Raw genomic sequence first — 24,270 nt, forward strand, 5'->3', positions numbered from 1 at the left:
GCATTGTGCTCCTGAATGTAATTAGGGAAAATCATCATATTACTAATGGAATAACAGTGTCTGTTTAAAATTTATTGTTACTTATTGAATCCTTATCTTCTAAAGGGGATACTTTCATCAGCTCCGCTTTATGGACGAGGTGACTGACGCATAGGGAGGTTAAATGATGTTTATCACCCAATGTTCCTGGGTGATAAGCGTAGGGGCTGGGATTCAAACCTACCTGACTCCAGAGCCCTGAGCTCCCTGTGCATATCAAGTCTCCTCTGGGAACAAAGGGGCTTTAGGGGCACAACAGGGCATAGTGGGGACTGTGGGAAATGGTAAGTAGATCATGCTTTCCTCTGTCCACAGCCCTCCATGGCTCCCACCTTACTCAGGGTGAAAGCCCAAGTCCTCTAAAAGCTCACCGGGTCCTGCACAACCTGCCCTCCTCCCTCTCTCCCCTTTAACCTCTCTGCTCCAGCCACAGGGGCCTCCTCCATGGTAACTTACAACATGCCAGGACTTTTCCTCCTGTCTCGGGACATTTGCACTGGCAGTTCCCTCCACCTGGAACTCTTTTCCCTCTGATAGTCCTATAACTCTTTCCCCCAGTTCTTCCAAATATACTCAAACATCACCTTCTACATGAAGCCTTCCCTGGCCATCTATTAAAAATTGCAAACGTCCAAAAATTGCAACCGTACCGTCTCACGTACGGCATACTTTACGTATTTATCATGTTTTTTGTCTGTGTCCCTCACTCCTATTCAGGCTCTTAGAAGTGAGGATTTCCGTCTGACTTGTTCACTGCCACCTTTGCGAGCCCGCCAGACTCCGTCTTATGTGGCACCTCAGGCCTCACCCACTTCAGGCTCCGCCCCTGTAACGTATTCACGCGACGATGGCGCCACTGGAGCGACCCGAACACGCGCACTTCCGCAACAGACAGGGCAGACACAGGCGACCCGGAAGGCCTTCCCGCCACACTCCAGCGCGGGCGTGAGAAGCGCCGATGGCGGAGGGAGCGTTGGAGGCCCCAGCAGAGAATGGTGGTGGTGGCGGCGGCGGCGACTCAGGAGCCAGTGCGTCGGAACGGGGCGTTGCGCCCATTAAACCTCAGTGAGTCGCCGGGGCAGGAGGGAAACTCATGGGGCCTTCCCGGCACCCGTAGCGCGGCCCGAGTGGTGCATGCAGGGAGATTAGGCGGCGACCCAGGGCGGGAAGCTCGCTGGTTCTTCAGTCCGGGACGTTCCTCTGCCCGCAGGGTGATCAGCGGCGGCCCCAAGATCGTGCACGTTCGGGGCTGTCAGATGCGCTAAGTACACATGGTGGGGCAGGCGGGGTTTAAGGGGAGGCTCGCGGTGCATCCTGGGGGCTGTAGTACATGCGTAGTTACGGAAACGGCGCACGCGCATCCCCTGCCACAGGGCTTATGCGATTACTGTGGGGCATGCTGGGGCTTGCGGTATTTGGAGGGCCGAGAGGCATGCTGGGTAATGTGGCGGCTTGGACTCCGCTGCAAGGCATGCTGGGACTTGTAGTTTCCCCAGCCTAACCTGAGCCCGGCTGTTCATGCCTGATAACCGCTACTTTAGCGCAATACTCTAGGTGGTGGGGACCAGGGACAAAACAGCAACAATAATCGATTAGCTACTGGTAAATGATTAATATTATACAATTACAACAATGATACATGATTAATGTATAGAAATGAATGGTTATTTCTGTATTACTGATAGTGATCATGGTTACCAATGGCCAGCCACAGCCCTCCTCCTACAGGAAACCTTCTGGGATTGCCGTAAGGCAGTGTAAACAGAGGAGGTGGGGTCATCACAGGGCTGTTCCCCCGAAGTGCTCCTGAGCTGGGAGCTGGCCGGTTCTAAGTAGTGAGATCCCCATTCGAAGAAGCGTTTAAGCAGGGGCAAGTGTTCTCAGCCCCCTTTCCCCAGTGTCATTCATTCTGAGCTCAGAGGGGGAACTCCTTGGACAAGCTCTCCTTTCCTCTTCCTTTCCGTTGGCAGATACCTCACCACCAAGGAGCAGTTTCACAAATTCCTAGAAACCAAAGGGCAGGAGAAGCCTTGCCAGGAAACTGAGACAGGAGACCCCGGTGGCAATGACCTGGCTGAGCCTGAGGCCAAGCGGATCCGCCTGGAGGATGGACAGATGCAGGATGGACAGACAGACAGGGCAGCTGAGCACGGGGAGCCGCTGCCAGCTCAGAAGAGGGCCCGAGGCCAGAACAAGGGCCGGCCCCACGTGAAGCCCACACACTACGACCAGAACAGGCTCTGCCCCTCCCTGATCCAGGTAAGCGTGGCCACGGGGGTGTCCCTGCTGGGACAGGCAGGAGCAGATGGTATTTTCTGCCATCCTGCAATTGTTAGAAAGTCCCAGGGTCTGAGCTTTCTGTGCTGCCATTCAGTCTTCCCCCTCGTGCTACTGTGATGTGAGGGTTGTGACTGTTCTTGTAACGAAGACACCGGGGCACAATGACACTACCGACTTGCCCAGGGACACACAGGAGGGGCAATCCAGGATTTGGCCCAGGTTGCCCCAGCTTCTCCCCGGCCTCCCCTGTTCCCTCGCTGTTTCCCCACAGGAGTCAGCGGCTAAGTGCTTCTTTGGCGACCGCTGCCGTTTCCTGCATGATGTGGGCCGCTACCTGGAGACCAAGCCCGCCGACCTGGGCCCCCACTGTGTGCTATTCGAGACCTTCGGCAGGTGCCCCTATGGTGTGACCTGCCGCTTCGCCAGGGCACACCTGGGGCCCGAGGGCCAGAACCTGGTGCAGAAGGAGTTGGCGGCCCGTTGGGCCCAACACCTGCCCATCCGCAACGGCCTGGACAAGGCTCTGCAGCAGCAGCTGCGCAAGCGCAAGATCCGCTTCGAGCGATCGGAGCAGATCCTGCGCCAGCTAAGCCAGGGCCCCCCGCCTGCTGCTGCTGTCCCCGAGGTCACGGCAGCTGAAGGGGCTTCAGGGCAGAACAACTGTGAGGCCCCGGAGGCCCCTGCAGGCCTGGGTGCCGGCACCCCTCCCCGCAACCCTGTGCGAACCTGTGGACCCCTGACGGATGAGGACATAGTCAGGCTGCGGCCCTGTGAGAAGAAGCGGGTGCGTGTGGCGGGCTCCCCGTTGAGGATGATGCTAGTAGCAGACCTGTCCATTCAGCCACATCAACTGGACACCAGCCACGTCCACGTTCCTATTCTAGACACCTGGGAACCAGAGGCTTTGCCCTTGGGGATCTCTCTGCTGATGCCCCTTGTCTGTGCTCTGCGCTTGGCCTCCTCCTCAAGGAGCCTAGTCTGTGGTGGCAGGAAGAGTTGGACACACACTGTCAGTCCCAGAGGGTCAGGGCTAGGCAGATGGGGATAGTATGGAAGGCTTTCTGGAACAGGGGACATTGGGACTGGGGTTTTGATGGTTGAGTAGAAGTTCTCCAGTGAAGAAGAATACAGGAAAAAGAACATTCCTTATAAAGGGATCAACTGACATGTGTAAAGGCTAGAGGTGGAAAGGAGCCAGGCTGGTCTGGGCAGGGAAGAGCATGTCCTAGATTGTGGGGAGAAGGGAGACCCCAGGGGCCTCAGAAGCTGTGTTGGAGGATCGAGCTTCACTTACTTGTTTTTTCCCCTCCAGCTGGACATCGGTGGCAAACTGTATCTGGCCCCCCTCACCACGGTAGGAGCTGGGCAAGGTTGGTGGGGTAGGCTGTGTGGCAGTGTGGTCACTCAACAGCGCTCAGTGTCTGTCTCCACCTGCTGGGTCTTGGGGCTGGAGCAGGTGTCTGGGGTCCCTGGCTGGTGTTTCCTCACTTGTGTGTCTGTGTGTGCATCCTGTTTCCCCTAGTGTGGGAACCTGCCCTTCCGGCGGATCTGTAAGCGCTTCGGGGCGGACGTGACATGCGGGGAGATGGCTGTCTGCACTAACCTCCTGCAGGGGCAGACGTCCGAGTGGGCACTGCTCAAACGCCACCAGTGTGAGGACATCTTCGGCGTCCAGGTCAGTGCCCGCCCCAAGGGTCCCTCAGTCACCGTGTTTCAGAGCCAGGTTCAGGGTTGCTTGCCTTGGTTGCTTCCTAGGGCTGATGGCCTCGGCCAGGAGCCGGTGCCTCGAGGACAGATGTCATCTCCTTCCAGGGTGGCCTGGGGACAGGAGCCATCTGCCTCAGGGCCCCCAGGGGACAATGAACGGCCAAACGGGACAGTTTGGACCTGCCCCTCACCCCCTGCTCTGCCCCCGCCACAGCTGGAGGGCGCCTTCCCCGACACCATGACCAAGTGTGCCGAGCTGCTGAACCGCACCATCGACGTGGACTTTGTGGACATCAACGTCGGCTGCCCCATCGACCTCGTGTACAAGAAGGTAGCGGCCGCTTGGCCTGGAGCGCTAGAGCGAGCACAGCTTGCGTGGGGTGGGTGGGGGCCTGGGACCCAGCATTGCCACCTCCTATGCCTCATGCCTCAGTTTCCCATCTGGGCAGTCAGGGCACCGAGCCAGCAAGTGACGTGGTAGAAGGTGGGTCAGGGGATTTGGGCACATGTGTGTAGCCCTGGGGTACCCGCGTTTTCTTTGGGCCGTTGTCTTCGGCATGGGATGCCTGGGGACAGGGGTGCGTCAGGCCGGACCCAGCCACTCGTGTCTCCCAGGGCGGGGGCTGTGCCCTCATGCATCGCTCTGCCAAGTTCCAGCAGATCGTCCGCGGCATGAACCAGGTACAGCTGGACCAACGTCCCCACGTTCACCCCCAGCTGACACTGGGCCCCGCCGACCGCCCCTCCCGCCGTCTCGCAGGTGCTGGACGTGCCACTGACTGTGAAGATCCGCACGGGCGTCCAGGAGCGCGTGAACCTGGCACACCGCCTGCTGCCCGATCTGTGGGACTGGGGCGCGGCCCTCGTCACGGTGGGTCTCGGGGTGCCGTGGGTGCCAGGGCCTCGGGGGCGCCCCGAGTCTCTTCCTAACGGCCCCTCTCTTCCCGTCCCTCCCTCTTCATCTCAACCTCTCCCTCTGTCTGTCTCCGTCTCCGTCTCTGTGTCTCTCTCTGCCTGTCCCTCCCGTCTCTTTCTCTCTGCCCCTCTCTCCGCCTCCCTGCCTGCCTGGGGCCCCCCAGCTCCACGGCCGCTCCCGCGAGCAGCGCTACACCAAGCTGGCCGACTGGCAGTACATCGAGCAGTGCGTGAAGGCAGCCGGCCCCATGCCCCTGTTCGGTGGGTGCCCTATGCCCGGCCACCCAAGGCCACCCACCCCGCTCTGGGACTCCTTCCCGCCGCCCTGCTGGGGACCGCTGGGTTAGCAAAAACTCCCAAAGGGAGCCCCAGCATCCCGCCTGCCTGCGAGTGGCTCCTGAGACCACAGCCTCTGTCCCCTCAGGAAACGGGGACATCTTGTCATATGAGGACGCCAACCGCGCCATGCAGACTGGCGTCGCTGGGATCATGATTGCCCGGTGAGTGCCCGGCAGGGTTGCAGGGAACCAGCTTGAGCTTGTGCACAGCAGCGATGCCCCCGAACGCAGCGTGCTGCTGCTTGTCCCGGGGACGGGGAGAGGCGGGGAGAGGCGTTAGGAGTCAGCTGCCCCTGGACTGAGGCCGAGCGGACTGGGAGTCTCTGCAGCTGTGGGATCTGAAGTTTGCGGGTGGAAGCTCCTGGGCCTGGAAGGTTGAGTGATTGCCGTGGGAGGCTCCGCACCGTGGGTTTGGGGTCTGTGCCGTGGCTCTGGCCAGGCTCTTGGCCGGGCCCGCTGACGCCGCCCACCCCGCAGCGGCGCCCTGCTGAAGCCGTGGCTGTTCACGGAAATCAAAGAGCAGCGACACTGGGACATCTCGTCATCTGAGCGCCTGGACATCCTGCGTGACTTCACGAACTACGGCCTGGAGCACTGGGGTTCGGACACGCAGGGCGTGGAGAGGACCCGGCGCTTCCTGCTTGAGTGGCTGTCGTTCCTGTGCAGGTGGGCGCCGGGGCGGCCACGGTGGATCGGGGGGCGTGTGGCCGGGGCTGGCCCGACCGTGTCCCCGCCGCCCACCTGCCCCAGGTACGTGCCCGTGGGCCTGCTGGAGCAGCTCCCGCAGAGGATCAATGTGAGGCCACCCTACTACCTGGGCCGCGACCACCTGGAGACGCTCATGGCCAGTCAGAAGTCTGCAGACTGGATCCGCATCAGGTGCCTGGGGGGGGCATGGGGCGGGGCCTGCTGCGCAGCGGGGTGCCTGGCCGAGGCCTGACCCTGCCCCTGCCTGCCCTCCCCGCAGCGAGATGCTCCTGGGACCGGTGCCCCCCAACTTCGTCTTCTTGCCGAAGCACAAGGCCAACGCGTACAAGTAGCCGCGGGCGCCAGGTCAGGCGAGGGCCTTCTGAGAGGCCCCCCCCCCCCGGTGCATGGAGAAGACAATAAATTTTATTCTTTTAAAATCCAGGCCTTTCTGTGACCCCGAGGCTGCCCCTTTCTGGCCCCTCCCTGGAGCTTGTTTTCTGCTTGCCCTGTGCCCTAGCTGTTCCTTCCTCCTTTTTTGCTCACTCATTTGCCAAGCCCCCAGATGGGTTCTGCAGGTGCCCGGGAGGTGAGGGGGGTCCTTGACCAGGACAAAGGCAGCTGGGGGTGGGTGGGCATGGCAGCCTTGGGCCATGTGGGTGCACATCAGGGCAGCCTGCCTGGAGGAGGCTGCCTTGAAGCTGTTAGCTGGGCGTTGCTGGAGGTGGCAGAGGGCAGGAGACTTGGCCCTGGGTCCGCCCGCCCTTGGTGGTGACACCTGCTATGGTCTCCCCGTCCGTCCCCTGGGCCACCCCCCACCCGGAACCCTGACTAGTGGGCGGGCCGGGGCCTGGAACCCACCGCCCTGAGTAACGAGGCAAACAGAACCTGGGGAACTCTGAGCCTCTTCTCCGGGTGGGCCACCTGTGCTCCCTGCCGCCTGCTGACCTCTGGCCGGGCCGGCTGCCGCCCGCCTCCCCATGCAGCACCCCAAACCCTTCTATGCATCTGCGGCTCCCCAAGAAGGCTTCGGGCCCCGGGGCCTGGAGGGTATAGAGGGGACGGGCAGCCAGCCTGCACCCGCCTGCGCTCAGCCACCTCCCGCCGTGGGTACGAGTTGGGGCTGGCGGGGTGCCCAGGGGGTCGGGGCCTGGGGCTCCCACCCACCAGCCTCAGGGCCGCAGCCGTCCCCCATCCGGACACCTTTGTCCACAGGCTCCTCGACCCTTTACCACCCCCCAAACCCAGAGAAAGAGGTGTTTCCAGCCCCCCCTGCAGGTACGGCCTCCCCCACCCTTGGGGAGGAGCTGGGAGTGGGTTACTGTCTGGGGGACCCTTCTGCCTCTGCCCTGTCCCTAGATGGGACCCCAAGGGCAAGGCCTGTGTCCCGCAGTCCAGTCAGGCCCCCGGAACCGTATCTGTGTCTGTCTTGCCCCAAATGGGCCCCTAAGGCAAGGTTCATGTCCGTGTCTCCCAGAGAAGCCCCCAAGGCAAGGCCTGTGTCCCCTGCCACCCAGACAGGCCTCCAGGTGTGGGCCGCCCAGTGGTGCCGAGAGCGGCTCTCAGGCCCTGCCTGGCCTGCAGGTTTCCAGATGGCCCCCTGCGGGTGCTTTTTTGACCCTCGGATCTATCGGATCGAGTGGGCCACCACCGACTTCGGCCAGTCGTCCCTGTACAAGCTGGTGGCAGCAGGTGGTGTGGGGCCTGCGGGGGTCCCTGCTGGGGGCCCTGTGTCACCAGGCAGCTACCTGCTGGAGCCCCAGCACTACCTCAAGGCCCCGGGGCCGCCCCCGCCGCCCTCATACCCCCACTACCAGCCGGCACCTGGCGGGGCCCAGTACTTCCTGCCCTACTTCCTGCCCGAGGAGCCCGGACCAGAGGCTCTGGGCTTTGTGGGGGACGGGGGGCCGCCCGCCTTTGTGGAGCTGCCCCCGCCGCCCCCCAAGGAGAACAAGCCAGCCCCCGTCGTCATTGCGCTGCCCGCCGAGCCTGCGCTACCACCCAGAGCCTACGGCCACCTCAGGGGCAGCCTCAGCCAGTTCCCCGGGCCCGAGGCCGCCTTCCCTGCCAAGGAGCTGCTGCACCCGCCCGGCCCAGGCGAGCCCGAGGCGGCCGAGGCCCAGGAAGCGGCCCCGCTGGGGGCAGGCGAGGTCAAGGCCCCCGAGGCGGCCAGAGCCTTCTCGATGCCCGACAACGTGCTGCTGGAAGACGCCATGAAGCTCTTCGACTGCCTGCCGGGTGGCGCTGAGCCCGAGGGTGTCCCCTGCAAGGGCCCTGGGCCTGCCCTGCCGGACAGCGGCGGCGGCGGTGACGACTCCACCAGCGACATCCGCTCGCTGCACCTGCCCGACGAGCTGCTGTCCTTCGACTACAGCATCCCTGAGATCCTGGACACTGTGTCCAACGTGGACTGCTTCTTCAACTTCAGGGCACTGGACGACGACGAGCCGCTGCCCCGCCCGGGGACCCCCACGGTGGACGCCGCCACCCCCATCCTGCCCGGCAAGAGAAAGGCGGGCTCCTCGGCCACCAAGAAGGGCAGGCCGGGAGGGAAGGGCAAGCAGCCTGCGGGCTCCGCCAGCACCGTCCCTCCAGGGCCCAGACAGGACCTGGGCACTGCCCCCCATTAAAGCACGTTTGGTCTCTCAGCTCTGTGTGCGCTCAGGGCCTCGTGGGTGGGGGCTGGATGCGGATGCCTGTCCCCTTGCCCTGTCATCCTGTGGGTGGGCGAGGCTGTGCCCCAGGCCTCACAGAGAGGCTTCCAGAGCCGAGCAGGACCTCCGCGGCCTCATAGGCATGTCTTCGGAAGGAAAACCAACTTCCCCGCATGAAGGGGAGGCCCTGGCAAAGGAGGTGGTAGGGGAGAGGGGCTGGGGTCACTTTTCTGTGACATAAACGCAGCCAGGGTCACAGCAGATGCCTGCCAAGGACTCCAGCAGGAACTTCCAAAAAACAAAAACGAAACCCATAAGAAAGGCAGAGATACATGGGAATGGTCACAGACAGGGGACTTCTGGGGGCTTAGATTAAGTGAACCAGAAGAAGAGAAAAGTGTATGACAGAAATGGCCCAATCCTAAGGACAGGCCCCACTCTGCTCCCCGAACTCCAGCTGGAGGGAACCGCATCTGCCGTGCTGCGCTGTGGGGCCAGGAGACAGTCCAGGGGACCTGCCTGGCCTGGGTGACCACGGAGCAGTGGCCTAGCAGCACCTATCCAGGAGGGACTCACCTGGCCCTGATCCCCTTCCGCCCTGCACACACAGGACCCTGGGTGGCCACGTCAGGCGGGAAGGACAGAGGACAGGACAGGCGTCCGGGTGGCCTGGAGGGTGGGGCACAGCCGGTTCCGCCGGGGAGACCCACATAACTAGTCACTGCTTTAGATACAGCAGCGGAGGGAAGCAACGGAATTGAGACTGTATTGGGCAATTCTAGATGATGGTGGAATATATATTTTAACCTCAGAGTAATGGGAAGTGGGACTGCCCAAGTTTTTGCTTAGAATGAGATGAGTGTCCTATGCGGCCTTGGATTGGGGAGGCCTCCCCACGGAAAATTCACATAGGTAGTATATATTACATCCACGAACACATACAACTGACATGTATGTATGTGTACATATACACTTGCATACATTGTATGCATATATAAACATGTATCTAACATGCATGCATACTGTCTGTATGCATGTGTGTGTGTGTATCTCTCCACTTCTGCAGAAATGTGTGGACGTTACCCGCACCGAAGGGAGGCAGGTGGGGCTTTGACCTGGGGACTGTCTGGTTAGCACATCAGGGTGCACTTGCAGGGCAGTCGCTCGCCGTCTCCAGAAAATCGCTAGCCCTGGGCGGACCCCTTCCTCCCCGGGCCTGCAAAGGCTCGAGTGCGCCTGTGGTCCCAGCTATTCAGGAGGCTGAAGTGGGAAGATCGCTTGAGGCCAGGAGTTCCAGACCAGCCTGGGTAATGTAGCAAGACCCCATCTCTACAAAAAATACAAAAGTTAGCCGGGCGTGGTGGCTGCACCTGTAGTCCCAGCTACTCGGGAGGCTGAGACAGGAGGATCGCTTGAGCCCAGGAGTGAGGCTGCAGTGAGCTGTGATGACACCACTGCACTTCAGCCTGGGTGACAGAGTGAGACCCTGTCTCTTGAAAAAATATATTCATATTTTTTAAAATATAGAAAAACAAACAAAAATAACCCATGATGAACACACACTGCTTGCTGCTTCACATATCGTAGTTTATTTGAAGACAACGGCCCGGCCCGGGCTGACGGGCTCAGAGATCGGCGCTGGCTTCCCAAGAAGTGAGGCGTTTTCCCGGGGGCTTCCTATTTTCCTCCAGTGCCAGCTTGGGGGATCTTGGCCAGTGGCATGTGCACAACCTTTTGCACCTCCAGCACAGCCTGGCCCCAAACCTCTTGATCCTGTGGCCCTTCTCGGTGTGCAGCACCTTGGGGACCACGTAGGCCAGCCACACGGACAGCAGGATGCTGGCCACCAGCATCGCAATGGTGAGCCCAGGCGGCAGGATAAGCAGTGGGTAGGCCCCGTGCACGTAGATGCTGAAGGTGGTCTGCAGGTGACAGTAGCTGCGGGGGTGGGCAGGAGAGGCCGTTGGGTGTGGCCTTGGGGGGCCCTCGCCTGTTGTCCCAGCAAAGGGATTCAGACCCACAGGAGGGAGACCTGGGCCTGGCAGCAGTGACTGGGCGCACCCAGTTCCCTTACATCCATGTCAACTTTGATTGGTTCTGAGTCTGCCGTCCTCTCTGTGTGTGTTGGCAGCTGTCACCAGGGTCCCCACCATGCTCAGTGAAAAGGTGGTGGTGGAAGGGATGAACTGAACCCTGGGGGGTCACTACAGGGTGCCAGAGGGGTGAGGCTCACAGTCCCTCCCCTCTCTCCTCTGGACGTTCCCACCCCATTCGGTGCCGTGCCCCTGTGGCCACCCCAGAGCTGGTCCCCTAATCTGGGGCCATTAGGGAAGGCAGGGCTTCCAAGTGCTGTGGGTGGGGGCTTGCATCCATCTGGAGGGGACAGGTGATGGCCGACAATGATTTCATTGCAGGGGTGAAGACATGGGGAAGGGTGCCATCCCATGTCCCAACCCCCACAGGACACGTTGATCCACGTGGCTTGGCCAGCCGTGGCTTCAGAATCCTCTTGGCACCCGAGGCAGGTAAATATCGAACAGCCAGCCCGGCCCGCAGAGGGGCAGGTGCAGAGCTTGCTGATCCGTGGTGTAAACATTCCCACCGGGCTGATGTCAACGTGAAATCGGCTGCCTTGCAAAACTCCTGCGTATTTACGCGTCAGCTACTGCCAGCCACTTTGAGCCCCCTGTGGCCCACGGACATCAGCACAGCCTGGTCGTCGGGGGCAGGAGATGGGGGGGGACTCTGGTCCACAAGGGCAGGGATGCGGCCGCTGGTCATCGCTGTCCCCCAGCACCCAGCATGGACTCTGTGATAAGTATTTATTTAACAAAGGCACAAATGTGCCCCGGAACTGAAAACATCTCTCCTCTCCTGGGGACGGTCTGAGCTGTTGGGGGAGCTTGGCCTTAGCCAGGACCTGCCCAAGTGGAGGGAGAGAAGTGTGTCCCCCGCACAGGTGTGACCTGCCCCAGTGTGACAGCCGTCCTCTGCTGTCGCGGAGGGACTGACCCCTCACCTGTAGTACGGATCCACGATGGACAGGAAGAAGATGTAGATGCCGTTCCTTTGGTCAAAAATGATCGAGTTCTGTGTCCGGCCACCCAAGATCTGGTACTGGACCTCTGGCCACCGCAAGGGGGCGCTGTTTTCCGAGTCGTGGCAGCTCACATAGTTCTGGGGAGGAGGACAAAGCTGCGCCCACTGGCCCCGGGGGCTGGGGAGGGGGTCTTGGCCCACCCCACTCTTCACCCAGCGCCCGAGGCAGGGGGCCCAGGACCAAGTGTGGGCAGCTTCGTGACCCTGCAGAGATGACTGTGGCTGCTCAGGCCCCACCCACCGCGCCTGCTTTCCGAGTCCTGGGTTGTGCAGGCTGGAGGCTCAGTCACTCTGCCGCCACACTCAGCCAGGGTGTGAGTCAGGTGCTGCCAACGGCATGGGTTTTTCTTTGAGACAGTCTCGCTCTGTCGCCCAGGCTGGAGTGCTGTGGTGTCATCACAGCTCACTGCAGCCTCCAACTCCTGGGCTCAAGCGATCCTTCCGCCTCAGCCTCCCGAGTAGCTGGGACTACAGGTGCCACCACCGTGCCTGGCTCACAATTAAAAATATTTGGCCGGGCGCGGTGGCTCATGCCTGTAATCCTAGCACTCTGGGAAGCTGAGGCAGTGGATCGTTTGAGCTCAGGAGTTCGAGACCAGCCTGAGCAAGAGCAAGACCCCGTCTCTACTAAAAATAGAAAGAAATGATCTGGACAGCTAAAAATATATAGAAAAAATTAGCCGGGCATGGTGGCACATGCCTGTAGTCCCAGCTGCTCAGGAGGCTGAGGCAGTAGGATCGCTTAAGCCCAGGAGTTTGAGGTTGCTGTGAGCTAGGCTGACGCCACGGCACTCACTCTAGCCCAGGCAACAGAGTGAGACTCTGTCTCAAAAAAAAACAAAAAAAAAAAAATTTAAATCCTTTGGAAAAAAAAAAAGCTGGGACATACAAAGACCATGTGAAATAAAAAAGGAGGTGGAACTTAGGCTCGTGGCTGTTTTATGTGGGCATAGCTATAGCTCTACCTGATGGCTTTAAGCAGCTATATTCCTCCACCCAATAACTGTGCTGAAAATGCAGGCATGTGGCTCTCACTTGATGGAAAACCCTCATGTTCTACAAAGTCACCCATTCACCAGGGCTGACAGGGAAAATACAAAAATTGACACAGTGCCTTTTTTTTTTTTGAGACAGAGTCTCACTCTGTTGCCCGGGCTAGAGTGAGTGCCGTGGCGTCAGCCTAGCTCACAGCAACCTTGAACTCCTGGGTTTAAGCAATCCTCCTGCCTCAGCCTCCTGAGTAGCTGGGACTACAGGCATGTGCCACCATGCCGGGCTAATTTTTTTCTATATATATATTTTAGCTGTCCAGATAATTTCTTTCTATTTTTAGTAGAGACGGGGTCTCGCTCTTGCTCGGGCTGATCCGAACTCCTGACCTCGAGCGATCCTCCCGCCTCGGCCTCTCAGAGTGCTAGGATTACAGGCATGAGCCATCGCGCCCGGCCGACACAGTGTCTTAGATGCACGCACGAGTACAACTGTGAACAAGATGGCCAATAAGAATTCTCACAATAGCACAGTGGGAAAATAATACAAAAATGATGACATACATGTGGCTTTCTCTTTTGAAAAACGATCAAAGAGGCAAGACGTGGGCACACAACATCGTGAACATACTAAACGCCACAGAACCGCCTACTCCAAAAATGGTTAATGGTGTGGCGTGGGAATTTCATCTCGGCTTAAAAAATAGTAAGAAAAAGTAAAAACAACAACCACCACCACCGCAACAAAATCAAGGATCAAACTCATTAGATGGAAAGGGGCATGAGGAAGGGCTAAGCAACCCCCCTCCCAAAAACATGAGCCTGAGAGTCTGCACCTGGCATGAGCGCCACCCGATGGTGGCTTTGCTCCTGCACCTGCAGTGTTGGCGCCCTTGGTGTGGGCAGGCTGCTTAGTTGGCACAAAACGTTAACTGTGGCCAGGAAGATGCACGTGTGGCGGAAGTGATTTCTTCCTTACACAGACAGCACAGCCTTTTTTGTCAATTGTGTGTGAACCAACTCGAATTACAGAAATGCTCTCCAGCCAGGCGTGGTGGCTCATGCCTGTAATCCCAGCACTCTGGGAGGCTGAGGCGGGAGGATCGCTCGAGGTCATGAGTTCGAGACCAGCCTGAGCAAGAGCAAGACCCTGTCTCTACCAAAAATAGAAACAAATAGCTGAGTGTGGTTGTTGCCCCTGTAGTCCCAGCTACTTGGGAGGCTGAGATAGGAGGATCGCTTGAGTCCAGGAGTTGGAGGCTGCAGTGAGCTGTGATGACACCACAGTGCTCCAGCCTGGGCGACAGAGTGAGACCCTGTCTCCAAAAACAAAAAAAGAGAGAGAGAGAAACGCTCACTGGGCAGAGCAGACCCGGAATGTCCATCAGTCCCTTAGTAACAGGTGTTTGGATGGTGTCAGGCTTCTGCCTGTCATCGGCAAAGCCCCATGAATGTCGTGGGGACCACATTTCCCCATCGTTCGGTCCGTTGTGCATCCCCCAGAGGACTTTGGTGTCATACGTTCCCTCACTTGGCCCCGTCGCAGTGCGGCGTCCTCGCATGCTCTCCTGTCCCCCCAGTGGGCTCCTGATTCTTTCAGAAATAATTGAGGGGTCAACGCTACCTCTCTGTCCCAGAAGAGCCCTTCTGTTTCCTGGATGATGGTGGTCCAGTTCTGCGGCTGGGACACGCACCGCGCCTCCTTGGCTGTCAGGGAGTAGGAGTACGTGAACACCCCGCTCACCTCCCTCAGGACGTACTCAGCTTGGATCACCTCCTGGAAATGACCTTGTTTCCACCTAGGAAACACACAGGGCATGGCCTTGGGGCTGGGGGTGGGGAAGGGGCGACCACAGCCACCCGGGAGCGTCACAGAGCCATTCTGGGGCTGGGAGGTGGCGGAGAGCAAAGCAAAGGACCCCCTGGCCTCAGCTGGCAGAGGCCACAGTGTGCAGAGAGGTGGGGACAGAGCCGAGTGGACAGGTTGGGGGCAGCAGGCAGCACTGGGTATTTTCCACTGGGTGGAAACCAAAGTTCTCTCTAAGGGGTCAAATGAGCAGAGCTGGGAGGAAACCGATGTCGTGCTTCGCAACCAAATAATATCACAAATATTAATAAATAAGCTAACAAGCAAATAAAGCCCTTCGCGCCTCCCCCCCACATTCCTGTTGATGTCTGCAAATATTCAAAAGGTCTACATTTAGAGCTGTTAATTGGGTGTTTTTTTAAAAAAAAACACATCATTTTTTGTTGATGCATATTCTATCTCCATGCCACGAGTGATACAGTAGTGTGGACTGTGCTCCGCAACACCCCCATGGGATTGTGTTCGGAGACGGGCCCTTTGACACATGGATGGCCACGTGAGTTGTATATAACTCAGGCTAGTTTTGAGCCCGGGGCTGGTTGGTGAACATCATACTCGATGTTCTTAGTGATAAAATTAACATTGACAATTTAATTCTACAAACATCGAGGATTGTGTTGCATATAACTCAGGCATAGAAAACAATAAAAGATAACAAATTAGAAAGGATCGTTTTGTTTTAATAAAACACCGTGGCCCCAGGGAAAAAAATATTTTTTTCTAGCATGGCAGTCAATGTGTTAAAAAGGTAATGGTGGTTAAATGAGGTCACAGGGACAGGGACTCACAGCTCGACCACGGGCCTCCAGGGAGTGTCGTAGTAGACCAGGCGAGGACAGCCCAGCCGGTTGTAGGGGTAATACACCACCAGGTCCTCAGTGGACTTTCGCCCCTGGAAACTGAGGTCGTAGAATTCCCTTCGAGAGAACAGGAGGCAGAGATGGGGGTGGGGTGTGAGCTCCCGCCCAGACAGCCAGCCCTTTCACAGCCTCAGTTTCCCCTCTGCAAGTGGGGGTCCTTCTCCAGGGGCAGCAGAGGTGGCACCTGAGGATTCAGAACCAGGGTCCAAATGACATCAGAATCCCCTGTTTTGGTTCATTTTTAGGTGTCAACTGGGCTGGGCCGAGATGCCCAGACATTTTGGGCAAACATGATTGGGATGTTTCTGCGAAGGGTTTTGTTTTTTGGGTTTTTTTTTTTGAGACAGAGTCTCGCTTTGTTGCCCAGGCTAGAGTGAGTGCCATGGCGTCAGCCTAGCTCACAGCAACCTCAAACTCCTGGGCTTAAGCGATCCTCCTGCCTCAGCCTCCCAAGTAGCTGGGACGACAGACATGCGCCACCATGCCTGGCTAATTTTTTCTATATGTATTTTAGTTGGCCAGATAATTTCTTTCTCTTTTTAGTAGAGACAGGGTCTCGAACTCCTGACCTCGAGCGATCCACCCGCCTCGGCCTCCCAGAGCGCTATTTTTTTTTTCTTTTTTGAGACAGAGTGTCACTCTGTTCCCCGGGCTAGAGTACCATGGTGTCAGCCTAGCTCACAGCAACCTCAAACTCTTGGGCTCAAGCGATCCTCCTGCCTCAGCCTCCCGAGTAGCTGGGACTACAGGTGTGCACCACCATGCCTGGCTAATTTTTTCTATGTATGTTTAGTTGTCCAGATAATTTCTTTCTATTTTTAGTAGAGACAGGGTCTTGCTCTTGCTCAGGCTGGTCTTGAACTCCTGACCTCGAGAGATCCTCCCGCCTCTGCCTCCCAGAGTGCTGGGATTAACAGGCGTGAGCCACTGCGCCCAGCCTGTTTTTGTTTTCTTAAATGAGGTTAACATGGGACTCAATTGGCAGACTTCGAATAAGGCCAGTTAGCACCATAACGTGGGTAGATTTCACTCAGTAAGTTGAAGGTCGGAACAGAACGAGGAGGGTCCTGCCCGCACCACCCGGGGAGCAGGAAGGAATTCTACCAGGAGACTGGAGCTGCAGCCCTTCCCCGGGTGCCAGCCAGCCTGCCTGCCCACCTCAAAGATCTTGGATTTCCAGACCTGTAGAGCTGCATGAGCCAATTCCTTATAATTTCCGCACCCCCTCCCCATTTATATAAATCCACACACAAATCCTGATGGCTGTTTCTCTGACGAATCATTACTAATACACCTCCGCTGTGGTCTGAATGTCTGTGTTGCCCCCAAATTCATCTGTTGAAACCCAGTCCCCAGTGTGGGGAGGTGGTGGGGTTAGGAGGGTGGAGCCCTCATCAATGGGATTAATGTCCTTATAAAGGAGGCTTGGGTGGGGGGACTCCCTCGCCCCCTCTGCCAAGCAAGGACACAGTGAGAAGGCGCCATCCATCAAGCAGAGAGCAGGCGCCCACCGGACCCCGAATCTGCCTTGATCTTGGACTTCCCAGCCTCCGGAACTGTGAGCAACTGACTTTTGTTCTTTGTAAACCGCGGTCGAAGGTGTGTCGTTATAGCAGCGGGCGTAGACCGAGACAACCTCAGCAAGCCCAGAAGTACCAGTGTCGGGCTCGGCTCTGGAAGGGTGGCTGACTCTTGGCATGTATTTGGGGTGGGCTGGGGCATGTGTTACAAAACACACCGTGGGGTGCACCAGTGTGGTGAGGGGCTCCCCCATGCCGGGTGCAAAGGGGGACCATGCTCTGCCCCAAGGAGGACCTTGGACAGCCCAGGCCCGCCTGTCTTGGCTTAGATGTGCCAGTGAAAAGAGCCCATGAGCTGGCTGCAGGCTTGGGGGTGTCACAAGGGTGGCATTTTGGCACCTGGCACGGTGGTACGTGCACAGATTCTCTGCTGGCCAGATATGAATTTTTTTAAAATTCCTAATTTGCCCTTGGTGTGTGTGTGGGGTCAAACGGTCACCAGAGGTATCACAGCAGGGACGGGGTGGAGGGGACACACTGGCTTACTTCTCGATGATGTAGGTGTGGTTGTCCTGAAGCGCCATGGGGTCCAGGACGCCCTTGGAACAGGCTGAGATTTTGCTGCAAACAGGAGAATGCGGTGAGACACTGCCCGACCCCATGAGGAACCAGACAGTCACGAATTGGACACGAAGTGGGGACACCTGCACTTGTCAAATGAGCAAAGAGTGAAAAAGTGAGAGACCCCAACACTAGCAGGGGCCGGGTGGGGCGGGAAACGGCCCTGACACATCGCCCCTGCGGTGTAGCTGGTCCGGCTATTTTTCGTAATTTACTTCCTAAATTTCATTAAAATGCACATAACAAAAAAATTATCATCTTAACTATTTCTTTCCCAGATGGCTGCACCATTTACCCTCTTACCCATTTTTAAGTGCACAGCTCAGTGGCATTAAGCACATTCACAGAGTTGTGCAACTGTCACCACCTGCCACCTCCCCGAACCTTCTCATCTTCCCAAACTGATGCTCTGTCCCCATGAAACACTCACTCCCCACCCCTCCCCAGCCCCTGGCACCCACCATCCTACTTCCTGTCTCTGTGGATCTGACTCCTCCAGGGACCTCCTGTGAGTGGAACCACACAGGATTTGTCCTATTGTGTCTGGCTTCTAACACGGAGCATGATGTCCTCAAGGGTCATCCATGTTGTAGCCTGTGTCAGAATCTCCTTCCTTTTTATTTTTTATCTAGACCTCTACCAAGCCTGGCTAATTAAAAAAATTTTTTTTGTAGATACAGGGTCTTGCTCTGTTGCCCAGGCTGGTCTCAAACTCCTGGCCTCAAGTGATCCTCCTGCCTCAGCCTCCCAAGTCGCTGGGATTACAGGCGTGAGCCACTGCACCTGGGTAATTATTGAACTTCTTATTACAGAAATGTGACACGTATGTAAAAGTAGACAGAATGATGTCGTGTCACCCTTCTTGAGCAATCGTCACCTTGTGGCCAATCTCGCCCCATCCACACCCACCCCCCGGTCTCTCCACCCCACCCCAATATTGACACACTTACTTCTGAACGACGATCTTTTTTTCCAGGTCACAACCGACTGAAATGAGTGTGGACTGCAGAGAAGGGACAGGGACGTGGACCCAGGTCAGTGAGGGTCACTCCGAGCCCAGACACGGTGAAGGCCTACATGGGGAGAGGTCTGACACGCACGGGAGGGGTTTGACAGCCGTGTGGGGTCTGGATTCCGATGCGGTGACCCACAGGGCTGGGATACGTGATAGCCACAGCTGGCCCCACGGAACATGAGCCCTGAGAGCCTGCCCCGGCTGTGGGGCACGGCCACATTCCCCGCATCACCCAACTACCTCTTAGTGGCTTCGCGGGGACCACATATAATCTATAAGACCCTAGCACAATGCCTGGCGCATGGAAGGCATGGGAGAAAAATGAATGAATGAATGAATGTAATAAATAAACAAAATTGGAAAAAAGAGATGGCTTTGGGGTAAGCCCTGCCTTAGGGACATGCTTCTCAAACTGGGGTGTGCGGCACCCTCAGAGCTATACAATAACGTCTAAAGGCCCCAGGACCAGGGGACTTTTGGCACTTGAAAATTTGGAAGCAGCCGGGATGTCCTCCAGAGGGTAAATGGATAAACAAACGGTGCTACATCCAGACAGAGTGATAGTATTTGCCCCTAAAAAGAAACAAGCTATCACTGGGCATGGTCTCAGCTACTTGGGAGGCCAAGGTGGGAGGATGGCTTGAGTCCAGGAGTTTGAGACCAGCCTGGGCAACATAGCAAGACCCCATAGCTAAAAAAATTTTTTTTAATTAAATTAAATTAATAAAAGAAATGAGCTCTCAGGCTGTGCAAAGACATGGAGGAACCTCAAATGCATGTCGCTAAGTGAAAGAAGCCAGTGTGGAAAGGCTACATACTGTATGATTCCAGCTATAGAACATTCTGGAAAAGGCAAAAGTATGGAAACAGTAAAACCATCAGGGGTTGGGGGAGGGAGAGAGGAACAGGTAGAGCACAGGGGATTTTTAGGGCAGTGAAACTTCTCTGTATGGTCCTATAATGGTGGGTTCATGTCACTGCACATTTGCCCAAACCCATAGAATGTACAGCACCAGGAGTGTGCTGTAATGTCGACTGTGGATTCTTGGTGACAATGACACATCCATACAGGTTCATTGATTATAACAAATACCCCTCTCTGTGGGGGACACTGACAGTGGGGGAGGCTGTGCATGTGTGTTGGGGAGGAGTAGGGGGTATCTTAGGACTTTCTGTTCAATTTTGCAGTAAACCTAAATTGCTCTACAAAATTAAGTTTCTTTCAAAACCAAACAAAATGTTCTTCTTTGTGACAATCACTTCTGTGTCTGCACGTCTTACCACACCCGATTAAAACCAACTCTGGTGCATCTGAACACAGCCACATCCGCCCTTCTCACTGCCCACCCAGGGCTCCAAGCAGGCGGCTGTCATTCCCTGGGATTAGGCCCATCTGCTCTTTCCAGGACTGCTCATGCGGGCCCTCCCTCCCCGGGCCCCATCTGATCCAGGAGCAGAGGGCCCCATTCCACTGCCCCTGTCCTCCCACCCTCTCCTGGAGCTCCCAGCGCCCTGAAAGCCCCCTTTGCTGCAGGAGGTGGAGCTCGGAGGCTGAAGAGTGGGCTTTGGAGGACGCAGACCGTCTGGAAGAGCAACTGAAGTTCTCTCTGCCTCAGTGACTCCCTCTGCAAAACGGGGAGGATTGCAGCACCCACCTTGAGCGTTTGCAGCGATAGGTAAGTGAGCCCTTGCATGGAAAGAAGCGCCCAGAACAGCACCTGGTGTGTGGTGAGCGCTGAGCTCATGAGAGTGGCAGCTGGTCCCTTTACTGTTATTTTTTAAGTGTATATCACCACTGTCTAGTTCCAGAACATTCCATCACCCCAAAAGGAAGCCCCATCTCTATTAGCAGTCACTCCCCATCCCCTCCCCCAGCCCCGGGTGACCACGAATCCACATCCCGTCTCTGTGGATCTGCCTGTTCTGGACATTTCATATAAACGGAGTCTCACACTGTGTGTCCTTCTGTGTCTGGCGTCTCTCACTGAGCACGATGTCCTCAAGGTCCATCCACGCTGTAGGCTGTGTCAGAGCCTCGTCCCTTGTCATGGCTGAGTGATAGTCCAGTGTGTGGATGGACCACATTGTGTATGTCCACCCATCTATTGATGGACACTTCGGTTGTTTCTGCTTTTTAGCTATTGCGAATATTGTGGCTATGAACATTCATGTATGACTTTGAGCGTGCAACTGTGATGTTTTTGATTCTCTTGGAACATCCAGAAGTGCTGTTACCTGAGTTGCCCAGATGTAGTTTGGGGGATGACCAACAAGGAACAGGCACCTGCTCCAAGGACGGTGAGTGGTGAGGGGGAAGCCCTTGGGGATGGTGAAGGGGGAGGGGGCAGTGACCCCGGTGACTGAGATAGGATCACCCCCATTGCCAGATCCTGAGCAAGGGCTCAGCCAGCCCCTCAGGGCCTGCTTCCATGGCTCTTAAGGTTTGCGACCTACCAGTGGCTTGATATCCACACATGACATTTCCTTGTTGGCTATGTCCACAGTTAATGTAGATATGGTGGCTCGTCTTAGGCTGCAAGGCAATGGAAGTCTGTGTTACTAGAGACAGCACTGCAGTAAAAAACATGGTGAAGTCATTCATGCACCCATCCATCCATCCACCTATCCACCCACCCACTCCTCCATCCATCCATCCATCCATCCACCCACTCATTCATTTACCCATTCATGCACCCACTCATCCACTCCTCCATCCATCCATCCACCCACCCACTCATCCATTTATCCATCCACCCACCCATCTGTCCATCCACTCATCGTTCTTTGTGTAGTGGTTTTGAGGGACCGCCATTTGTAAAGAGTTTGCAATCATTTTGCGGTGCCATCCTGGAGGTAGGTGGGGGTCCAATGTTGCCTGGCTTCTCCCTGTTCCTCCCAAGGGAGCCCCCATGGACAGCCCGGGAACCCTGTCTCCCTCCTGGTGATGACGTACCTGGACGTGAAGTTGGGGTCCGTCCTGCCCCAGTGCTGCTGCTGCTTCAAGTAAATTTCCTATGGGACCAAGAGTGGAAACCCCAACTGCAACAGTGTCCCCTGAGGCATCCCCCACATCAGGATGGTGGGAGAGATGGGGTGTCAAAGTGGGATGGTGAGGGGAGGAGCCCGGAAGCCATCCAGGCCCCTTTGCTCTAATGCCACTGCCTGTGAAAGGCTTCCAGAAGCTCACAGAAATGATGGCCCCAAGCTAGGGGCTCCTGTTCCCCACCCTCCTGCGTCTGCTCTGGGGACCCACAGTGAGGTGTGACATCATTTTCCCCTCCTATGGAGGTATCATGTGATGAGGGCTGATCAAAAGGGTTTGCTGTGACCGGCTCCCACCTGGTCGCACCCCTGTCCTGTGGACACCGCCGATGCCTTCCTGGGCTCTGGGGTCAAGGCCTGAGCAGAATCTGAGGGGTCTGCTTGTCCCCACGAATCCCCAAGATCCATGCTTGGCCAAGCCCCTGGCACCACTCAGTCTTTTTTTTTTTTCTTTTAGCAACCACCCCTCCTTCTGCAATCCTGATGCCTCAGTTTACCCAGCTAGCTCAGCTCTCTAGCCCTCCTCTGGGCTGGGCTGGGTTCCCCATCAGGTTGTCTGAGCCTTCCCTGTGTGACACTTCAATGATGTCATGTGTGTATGTGATGGCTGCCCACCCATCTCCCCCTGGGCGGTAGGGCAGGGGCTGCGTCCCCTCCGCCAAATTCCTTACTCCTTACCCTGGTATGTGCAAGGAAAGGACAGAGGAAGGAGTGTCCCCACAAGGGCCACCCCTAAGGCACTGTCAAGGCCGCCTCGATCTCGCCGCAGTGGCGTCTGGTGGGGGTATGGCTCACCAGTTGGTACAGGATGGTCCCGTCCAGAGTGTTGCCGTTCTCTGACATGGAGGCCTGCAGCCCCAGGGAGTGCGGGTTGCTCACCATCACCTGGGGGTGGGGGCGGACAAGCATGTTCGCTACAGAGCTGGCGGGCACAACAGGGTGACACACACCCGTGGGTGACCCAGGACACCTTCAGATGGAAACCCGAGCTTGCTCTGCAAATGCAGCTGCTGGTTCAGTCCCTTCTGTGGCCCCACCTCATCTACCCACACAGAGGCAGACAGAGAGAAGGGAGGCCTGGGTTAGAGCCTGAGCCCAGGAGTTCAAGACCAGACTGGGCAACATAGCAAGACCCCATCACTACAAAAAATTTAAATATGAGTTGGGTGTGGTGGTACATGCCTGTAGTCCCAGCTACTTGGGAGGCTGAGGCAGGAGGATCCCTTGAGCCCAGGAGTTGGAGGCTGAAGTAAGCTATTATGACGCCATTGCACTCCAGACTGGGTGACAGAGTGAGACCCCATCTCAAAAAACCCATCAATTAATTAAATTAAAAATAAAAATTAAAAAAAAATTTAAAATATGTCTAATCTGATGAATGTGATCACGTAGCTCCGAACACTTACATTAGGTAGTTGAATAAAAATCATCTAACCCAAACGTACTGTGATTTTTTTTTTTAAGATAGAGTCTTACTCTTGTCACCCAGGCTGGAGTGTGGTGCAGCGATCAGAGCTCACAGCAGCCTTGAACTTGAGCCTGGGCTCAAGCGATCCTCCTGCCTCAGCCTCCCAAAGTGCTAGGATTACAAACATGAGCCACCGTGCCCAGCCCCAAAGCCTATTTTATACTAGAGTGTTGAAGAAGGCCTTGTGTAGCTGAGTGAATACTGCACTGAAAGTGAAAAACAAAACGGTGGGGTGGGTACGGGCCCTACTGAACGAGTATCGCTTTTGCACCATCATTAAGTCAAAAAATCATGGAACTGCCTGTGCTCACAACCAAAAGTCTTGGCTTAGATGCTTCTTGGATTTTAGACACAGGGAACAGCCTCCTGCTGGATGTGGCAAGGCTGTGTGAATCTTAGGACTCTTAGCTTCAAGTGACAGAAGCCAACTCTGGCTGAGTTAAGAAGAAAAGGAATTTGTGGGGCTGCACTAGAGGAGGACAGGTGGGCAGGCAGGTGGGTCAGTGGGTAGACAGCCACCACCCCGCCACGCCCAGACACACAGGGGCTGGTTGTGGAGAAAGACCCAGAGAGATAAATTCCACTGAGCCGAGGGTGCGGTGGGACGCCGGGTGTTGGAACCACCAGGAGACACACTTACCAGCGGGATCGGGGACGTGCCCAGCCTGGTTATGAGAGCCGCAGAAAACTCCAGCTTGCTGTGCATATCGATGGTGTACATTTTCTCTAGAAAGTTTCCATCTAGATATTCTATCTGGTTAGGAAGGCAAAATAAATTATAAATAAATAGTAAAATAAAAGAGTAAGATAAAGCCTCTGTTCCCAAAACAAAAGGACAGGTAGGTGGGAATCCAGCCAGTGGTTCATTCTGGAGCAGCAGCCTAGACTTCCACTTGTGCCACTGTCTTCCCTGCCGGGCTCTGCCCAATCCCAGCCCCTCCCCTCTTTCCAGAAGTATCTCCCGACCCTGACTTCTACAGTAATTCTTTCCTTGTGTGTTTTCTTTCTTTCTCTCTCTTTTTTTTCTTTCTTTCTTTTTTCTTCCCTCCCTTCCTTCTTTCCTTCCTCTTTCTCTCTCTTTCTTTCTTTCTTTCTTTTCTTTTCTTTTTTCCCTCCCTCCCTCCCTTCCTTTCTTCCTTTGAGACAGGGTCTCATTCTGTTGCCCTGGA

General features: G+C 56.4%; 3 protein-coding genes across 5 annotated transcripts in view; 2 read left to right on the forward strand and 1 right to left on the reverse strand.

Moving 5' to 3' along the window:
* The first annotated feature begins 894 nt into the window (after positions 1-894).
* Positions 895-7,422, forward strand: DUS3L (dihydrouridine synthase 3 like). Of its 3 annotated transcripts, none has more exons than XM_045548927.1 (14): positions 895-1,104; positions 2,010-2,298; positions 2,591-3,103; positions 3,632-3,673; positions 3,842-3,994; positions 4,241-4,357; positions 4,642-4,707; positions 4,787-4,897; positions 5,106-5,202; positions 5,366-5,441; positions 5,757-5,945; positions 6,030-6,158; positions 6,247-6,332; positions 7,182-7,422. In XM_045548927.1, exons 1-13 carry the CDS (start codon positions 998-1,000, stop codon positions 6,317-6,319), a joined length of 1,962 nt encoding a protein of 653 aa, XP_045404883.1. In that variant the 5' UTR covers positions 895-997; the 3' UTR covers positions 6,320-6,332; positions 7,182-7,422. The 3 variants fall into 3 exon arrangements, with proteins under 3 accessions (XP_045404883.1, XP_045404889.1, XP_045404876.1); XM_045548933.1 differs by lacking the exon at positions 7,182-7,422 and adding an exon at positions 6,953-7,023; XM_045548920.1 differs by lacking the exon at positions 7,182-7,422 and having other exon boundaries at positions 6,247-6,406.
* PRR22 (proline rich 22) lies at positions 6,947-8,614 on the forward strand. The gene is made up of 3 exons (XM_045548937.1): positions 6,947-7,076; positions 7,182-7,244; positions 7,551-8,614. Exons 1-3 carry the CDS (start codon positions 6,947-6,949, stop codon positions 8,594-8,596), a joined length of 1,239 nt encoding a protein of 412 aa, XP_045404893.1. The 3' UTR covers positions 8,597-8,614.
* Positions 8,615-10,245: 1,631 nt separating this feature from the next.
* The window catches only part of CATSPERD (cation channel sperm associated auxiliary subunit delta), a 36,428-nt gene continuing 22,403 nt past the window's right edge, over positions 10,246-24,270 (reverse strand). The window contains exons 11-20 of the mRNA XM_045551560.1: positions 23,742-23,855; positions 22,429-22,518; positions 21,545-21,603; positions 21,046-21,124; positions 18,527-18,579; positions 17,502-17,576; positions 15,364-15,492; positions 14,333-14,507; positions 11,640-11,797; positions 10,246-10,558 (exon numbers count right to left, since the gene is read on the reverse strand). Coding sequence (XP_045407516.1) covers positions 10,246-10,558; positions 11,640-11,797; positions 14,333-14,507; positions 15,364-15,492; positions 17,502-17,576; positions 18,527-18,579; positions 21,046-21,124; positions 21,545-21,603; positions 22,429-22,518; positions 23,742-23,855 — 1,245 coding nt within the window. The remainder of the gene's footprint in view (positions 10,559-11,639; positions 11,798-14,332; positions 14,508-15,363; positions 15,493-17,501; positions 17,577-18,526; positions 18,580-21,045; positions 21,125-21,544; positions 21,604-22,428; positions 22,519-23,741; positions 23,856-24,270) is intronic.

The sequence above is a fragment of the Lemur catta genome, chromosome 1 (genome assembly GCF_020740605.2).
Source record: "Lemur catta isolate mLemCat1 chromosome 1, mLemCat1.pri, whole genome shotgun sequence".
NCBI classification, from domain to species: Eukaryota; Metazoa; Chordata; class Mammalia; order Primates; family Lemuridae; genus Lemur; species Lemur catta.

Excerpts from the sequence above, each read along its gene's own strand:
- DUS3L (XM_045548927.1), top strand. The coding sequence starts at position 998 with ATGGCGGAGGGAGCGTTGGAGGCCCCAGCAGAGAATGGTGGTGGTGGC. Across the intron at positions 4,898-5,105 it reads GGGGCGCGGCCCTCGTCACG|CTCCACGGCCGCTCCCGCGA; the intron begins GTGGGTCTCGGG and ends GGGGCCCCCCAG. Across the intron at positions 6,159-6,246 it reads GCAGACTGGATCCGCATCAG|CGAGATGCTCCTGGGACCGG; the intron begins GTGCCTGGGGGG and ends CCCTCCCCGCAG.
- PRR22 (XM_045548937.1), top strand. The coding sequence starts at position 6,947 with ATGCAGCACCCCAAACCCTTCTATGCATCTGCGGCTCCCCAAGAAGGC. Across the intron at positions 7,077-7,181 it reads TCAGCCACCTCCCGCCGTGG|GCTCCTCGACCCTTTACCAC; the intron begins GTACGAGTTGGG and ends CTTTGTCCACAG. Across the intron at positions 7,245-7,550 it reads GTTTCCAGCCCCCCCTGCAG|GTTTCCAGATGGCCCCCTGC; the intron begins GTACGGCCTCCC and ends CCTGGCCTGCAG.